General features: G+C 43.8%; 1 protein-coding gene across 1 annotated transcript in view; it reads right to left on the bottom strand.

The window, feature by feature from the left end:
- The window catches only part of Vat1l (vesicle amine transport 1 like), a 166,379-nt gene that overhangs the window by 71,292 nt on the left and 88,109 nt on the right, over nt 1–6,978 (bottom strand). The window contains exon 7 of the mRNA XM_055621507.1: nt 5,833–6,027. Within this exon, the coding sequence (XP_055477482.1) occupies nt 5,833–6,027 (195 nt within the window). The remainder of the gene's footprint in view (nt 1–5,832; nt 6,028–6,978) is intronic.

Here is a 6,978-nt window from a genome sequence, read left to right as displayed (position 1 = left end):
TAATAATAATAATAATAATAATAATAATAATAATAATAATAATAATAATAAATAGTGATAATAATATCATTTACCTGAAATTGATTGAATGTTTCTTTACATTTTATTAAAGAAGCTAATTTTCTCTCACTCTGTGTATGTTTGTATGTACACATGTATACGTCTGTGTATATGTTTGTATAGATGTACAGATTAGAAGAGAGCTCGTGGGAATTGGTTTGTTCCTTTCACCTTGTGGGTTCCAGGGCTCATCAGTGTTGGTGACAAGTACAACTTGTTGGTCCCAGCAAAATATCTTTGAAAAGTATAGCTTGTTTATTTGTTCACCTACTCATCTATTTGTTCAGCAAATATTTATTATTAAACACAGAAAGTTTCCGGCCAGTCATGTTTCTGTGTTAGGCTGGGCTTGCTGACTCACCCATGTGATAGTCTGTTCACTGAGCATCCACTCCATTGGGCACTGGAGGCTCAGGCCTATCTGTAGGAACATCCTCACCGAGGGGTTACCTTCTAGTAGATGTGAGACAAGAGTCAGTGCACAGGCCGATCAAGCAACAGTTAGTAGAGCAAAGACCACCAAGCAGGGGAAAAGGAGAGAGTGACCATGGCAGAGATGGCTTTTTTGGAAGATAGCATCAGAGAAGCAGAGACATGAGTAATGGGGAAGATTTATATTTGATGCAGAGGAGCAACTGCCTCAGAGGTTCAAGGTGGGGAGGGGAGGTTGTGGTTTTAAAGACCAGAAGACTAGAAGCTGCTGAAGTGTGGGTAGGAGGGGGTCGGTGGATGTATGGAGCATGAGGAAATGATTGGGAATACAGTGGAATAGGACTTGACTTATTCTGAGAAGACAGGGATTTAGACTAGGTTCCAGGTTCAGTGTTTGTGTGTGTTAACACTCAGGAGAAAGTGAGGTGGAAATGAGAATGTCATAGTTACTGTTATGTTGCTGTCAAGAGAGACCATGACCAATGCAATTCTTATGAAAGAAAGAATTTAGTTGGGACTTGGTCACAGTTTCAGAGGGTTTGTTGTCTTGGTGGGGACTATGGCAGTATCCAGGCAAGTGCAGGAGCAGTATATGAGAGAGAGAGAGAGAGAGAGAGAGAGAGAGAGAGAGCACAAGCCTAGGCCACATACAGGTTTTTGAAACTTTAAAAGCCACTTCTGCCAACACACTTCCTCCAACAAGGCCATACTTCCTAATTATTCTAATCTTTTCAAATAGTGCCATTCCCTGGTGACTAAGCATTGAAATCTATGGGCCTATGATGGTCATTCTTGTTCACACTACCACAGAGGAGCCTGTACACCTCAGACAAACAGAACTAGGTGTAGAGATGGAAGGACATCTGGAGATTCAAAGTCAATCCCAGACTTTCCAAGTCCCAGGCCCACACACAGCTCAGTCAAGAGAGCTTCCAGCACGGCTTTTCTGCTGCTGGCTAATGTTGGACCTGTGTATCTTTTCCCAGCAGCCTGGGTAGACTTAGTCTTCCATTCATTGCTAATGTTCCTCCAGCATGCACTGAGCTGCAGCAGCCCCCCAAACAGTAAAACTGATGGCAAGTCCAGTTGCCTTTCTTAGACCCTGCCCATGGAAGCATAGTTTTCCACTGGGAGGCTTGCTGGCCTCCCATCTTGTCTTTCCCATTCCTTGGTTTCACGGAGCTCTTCTCAATTACATCATTGCCCAGGGTCCTGACTAGCAACTCCGGCTTCTCCTGAGAAGATCATGCCTTGAGGACCAGAAAGCAGCCCCTCTTTACCTTGACCTTGTTGGTACTGAAAACTAATGAAAGTTTCTGTCTGGCCTATCCCTGATGCCCTGTCCTGGCTCTCTTTGCACCATCTCTTCTTGGCTCAGAATAATTTACCTGTGCAACTCCCTGAGATGTTCTGTTCTCTGCTCTTTGGTTTTGGGAATCTCTTGGTCTGAAATTCTTTTGTTTAAGGCTTTACCTCCTTCAAGTATTTTCTGAAAGGATGCTATTCCAAGAGACTCTCTTTTGTTTGAGCCACTCTGCAGTGCGTACATTCATTGGCCATCATATTGCCCCAAAGAGTGAAAGGGGATCTTGGTGGATGAAAAATAACAATTTTAATACATAAAGCACAAATACACACACACACATACACACACACACACACACACACACACACACACACACACACACACACCATTAAAATTTCAGGGGGAATAAAAGAAAGTCTGAAAAAGGTCCCTAAAGGACAATGATAAAAAAGAGTTTGGGAAACATGTCTGTGTGGGAACTAAGTGCCCTCGTCTCCCACAGTTTTCTTCTACTATCGCTTGAATCTAAAATGTGCCCCTCAGGTCATATTTCTGACGTTTATTCCTAGGTTAGTGATGCTATTTTAGGAGGCTGGGTTCATCTGGTATTTGTAGGGCACTAAGGGTGGTCTTTGGCTCTGGCATTGCTTTCTGCTTCCTTGTTATCCAAGATAACATCAGCCAGTCCCACACTGTCTCACCACCATCACCTGATACACCCTGTCATGCCTGACACTTTCATCTCAGGTTGGCAGGTGATCATGGTGATTAAGACACAGCTTACACATCCCTTGTAAGAGCTGATCACAGGTAGCCATTTTTCCATGTGTTTCTGCCTGCTTCAGTATTTTCTTATCTTTCATCCTCCTTTGAATATAAGCTCTACGAAGCCCGGGGGTTTTATCTACCTATTCACTGTATCTTCAGCATCCCCCATGAACCAAATACACAATGATTACATAGTAGGAATTTAGAGACTCTAGTGCAGCTGTGAGCAAGGAATGGTGTCAAATACCTGGAGAACTCCTGAGTTCACCTGGACCTACTTTCAGAGTTTTTAAAAATTATTTTTTTCTGCTCCTCTGATTTCCTCAAACCTTTTTCCCACTCTTCCACAAAACTCCCTGAGCTTGGCCTATTTTTTTGGCTGTGGGTCTCTGTGTCTGTTTCAATCAGCTGTTGGATGAAGCCTCTCAGAAGACAATTACCCTAGACTTCTGTCTGCAGGAATAACGTAGTATCATTAATAGTGGAGGCTGGGTGGGTCTCCAGTTGGGTCAGTCATTGCTTGGGAATTCCCTCAATCTCTGCTCCATCTTTATCCCTACACTTATTGTAAAGGAGGCAAGTTTTGGGCTGGCTGTTATTGGTCAGTTGCTGTTCCACCCACCTGGCTACAGGAGATCACCATCTCCTCAGGCTCCACATCCCCCACTGGTAGGAGTCTCAGCTAAGGTCACCCACATAGACTCCTGGGATCCTCCTCTGTCCTATAGATGCCCCCTGCTCAATTTCCATTCTCTCTCCCAGTCCTCCTTCCCAACCCCAGCTCTCCCCAACCCCTCTGCCACCTAGTTCCCTCCCTCGGTCTACTTCAGATGACTATTCCCCTTTCTGAGTGAGATTCAAGCATCATTTCTTGGGCCCTCCTTGGCTTCTTTGGGTCGGTGGACTGTAGCGTGGTTATCTATATTATTTTATGGCTAATATCCACTTATGAGTGAGTACATATCATGTGTGTCTTTCTGGATCTGGGTTACCTCACTCGGGATGATCTTTTTTAGTTCCATCCATTTTTCCCGCAGATTTCATGACATCCTCGTTTTTAGTAGCCAAGTACTATTCCATTGTGTTAATGTACCACATTTTCTTTATTTATTCTTTGGTAAAGGGACATTTAGGTTTTTTCCAGTTTCTGGTTATTAGAAATCAAGCTTCTATGAACATAGTTGAGCAAGTGTCCTTGAGGTATGGTAGAACATCTTTTGATTATATGCCCAGGAGTAGTATAGCTGGGTCTTGAGGTTAGTTCTTAATCCTCACAGGCTACTAAATTTGCTGGGTCCCTCCTTAAGTCTTTTCTGTGCCTCCTGGATAAGAGTTGGTCCTAATCATTCCTGTTTCTCTCTGGCATGCCACAGTGAATACTGTACAGATATCTGATTCATTAAATTGAAATGATTTTCAATGAAATGATGACAAGAGGCCAACCATCTTGGCAATTACACAGGACAAAGAACACATTATTGTCTGATTTACTTTAGCAATAAATCGAATCACAATGAGCATCTGCAATAGAAAAAAAGATGGGAAGGAAGGAAGCCTGAATGTTAACCGCATTATCCTTCTCTGGAATGTTGATGTACCCATTGTTTTCTACATATGCTGGGCTGATTTAGGAATGTCCTGTATTGAATATTTATTTCAGTTATCACAACAAACAAGGCCTTTCGGTGGCTGTTCATTTTTTTTAAGGCTGCCCCTAATATCTCAATATTAGAATGACATATATGTGTATAGTTCAAGTTCACTGGTCTAGCTCCAGTTAACTTTTACACACACACACACACACACACACACACACACACCTGATCCATAGAACTTAGTGTTTGCAACTTAGGTGGCAAAGGTTTCCGTGGCTCCCCAAGGTTTAAGAGCTCTTGTTCCAGGGCCAAGGAGATGGCTCAGTAGGTTACACACTTGCTGTGCAAGCACATGGGCCTGAGTCAGGACCTCCAGCGCCGACATAAAAGGTGGGCGCAGTGGTGTCCATCTGTAAACCCAGCACTGGAGTTGGGTGAGGGGAGCTAGGCAGATCTGGGAGCTCACTGGCCAGCAGTCTAGCCCAAATGCCCAGCTCCAGATTCCCTGGGTGACTGTCTCAAATTATAAAGTGGAGAGTGATTGAGGAAAAGACTCAGTCTTGATGTCTGGCCTTCACACCTGCACACATAGGTGAGTGTTCCACACATGTGCACACACTCACACAGCCCCCCCCCACAACCCCGCACACAAACACATACACCTCTATCAAGTACTTAGTCAACAAGGCACCTCATCTGCAAAAACTATTAAAAACAACCCAACAACACAGCCCCTGCCATCTTAAGCATTTTCCCAGGCTGCACGACTGAGGGAGGTCTGAAATGTCACCCGAAACTTAGGCCACATGTTTTCCTTGTTCTCAAAAGGAGCTGTCATGACTGACTTCCTTCTCTTCTCTTGTCCTGGAGGATTTCTAGACTCTTTGAATGCTACCTTCCTCCTTGAGTACCATATGAACCAATCCAACCAGTTCTGGCGTCAGCTTCCTTGAAGGTTATTTTGTTCATGGTTCAAGAATGTACACAAACACAAATAGATCCACCATCATCAAATACCACCAGCAGCAACAAAACTCTGAAGTCGGTCCAACACCACATCCAACAGAATTATGGAGTCCACCATGACAGCTGACAGTGTCTCAAGGGAATACACAACACCCGGTGTCTGCATATAAATCATTGCCATCTGTGAGCTACCTTGAACTGACCTCGATATAGCCATAGGGTCGCAACATTCATCACGTTCTGACAATGTACACACCAATCCCTAATCAAGGTGGATTGGGCATATCCATCCAAGTTTGGTGTCTTAGCTGGGAAGAAAGGGCTCATGTATACATGCTGGAAGTGCATCATTTGAAAACCGCTTGGGAACTTGAAATGATCCTTGGGCTCAAAGCCCCATGATCCAGATATACCAAACCTGTGGGCCACATGTGGCCAGGGAGTTCAATGAATGTGCGCCAACAGAAATCATGAGCTCACTTAAAATGTTATGAGATTTCTTTTGCGGGGGAGGTGATTCTTTTCTCGTTGTTCACCTGTGGGTTTCTTGTGTGTCACTTGGTAGGTGACAATGCTGCAATGTGATGTCAGAAGGTTGGGCTCACCTACTTTAGGGCAAATCTGGAGAATAAAAATGGGTTTAGGAAAAGATTGTCTTGGATGATCAAAGCTACTAGAAATAAGCCCAGAAGGTTGCTTGCTCACCTCCTCCAGGGCCCACAAGGAATCCACCACAGGCTTGATCTTCTTCTGGTTGTACAGGCCTATGAGCTTCTCGACTACCCCTCGGATGAGGCCCGAGCGGCCCTGTTTGAAGAGCAGGTTGAGGAGCGAGAAGCCTGCAATGACTTTGTTTTCTTCATACAGCTTGATGGGGTTCACTTTCTCCACCTGCCACCACTGAAATTAGAGAAAAGTTCTGGGTGATTCCAAAGTTTCAATATGGGGCTACGTCATGCAATATCACCTGTGTTATGAGGGCATCGTCTACACCGGGGAAGCCAAGGTTGAAACTGGGTGGATTCTAGTGAATCTGCGAGCAGTCTTGGTGATATATTTTAAGCATCTATTCCTGAAACCACTGCGGTGTTGCACAGGATATATGAGACAGAAATGCTGTGAGAATAATCTAACTCAGAGAGAGAGAGAGGGGAGAGAGAGAGAGAGAGAGAGAGAGAGAGAGAGAGAGAGAGAGAGAAAGGTAGATACCCCTTATTCCAAAATCCTCATTCTAAAATGCTTCAAAAGCCAAATGTTTTGAGTGCTAACATGATACCACGAAGGGACACTAAAAATACTGGGAATGTAGCTCAGTTGAGGCAGTGTTTTCTTAGCACATACAAAATTCTAGGCTCAAATTCCAGAACCACATAAAATGAGCATTGTAGAGATGCATTCTTGTAATCCCAGTATTTAGGAGGTAGAGGCAGGACGATCAGAAGTCCTTGGTCATCTTCAGTTAAATACTAAGTTTTAGAATAGCCTGGGCTACAACAGAACTATCTTAATACACACAGACATAGAGATGCACACACACTCACACACACATACACACACATGCACACTGCACATGAACACACATGCTATTTATAAAACTTATATCTTATGACTTACATGCAAATATCCCCAAATCTGAAAGAAGTCTCCCCTCCCTCCACCAATCCAAATTCCGAAGCTCTTCTTGCCCTATTCATTCAGATACAGTTCCTCAGTTTATTCAAGGCCACAAGTCAATAAAATATAAGTGTGTGACTGGGACCATTGACCCTGGAGTTGATCCTAACTGTATACCTCCCTTCTCATTCTTCTCCATGTTTCTTCCTTCTTGAATGAGAAAATAAACTGGCATCT

This window comes from Psammomys obesus, unplaced genomic scaffold (genome assembly GCF_907164565.1).
Source record: "Psammomys obesus unplaced genomic scaffold, mPsaObe1.curated_primary_1811, whole genome shotgun sequence".
Lineage (NCBI taxonomy): Eukaryota > Metazoa > Chordata > Mammalia > Rodentia > Muridae > Psammomys > Psammomys obesus.
The sequence above is the reverse complement of the archived record's forward strand: the minus strand, read 5'-3'. Positions and strand labels throughout refer to the sequence as shown.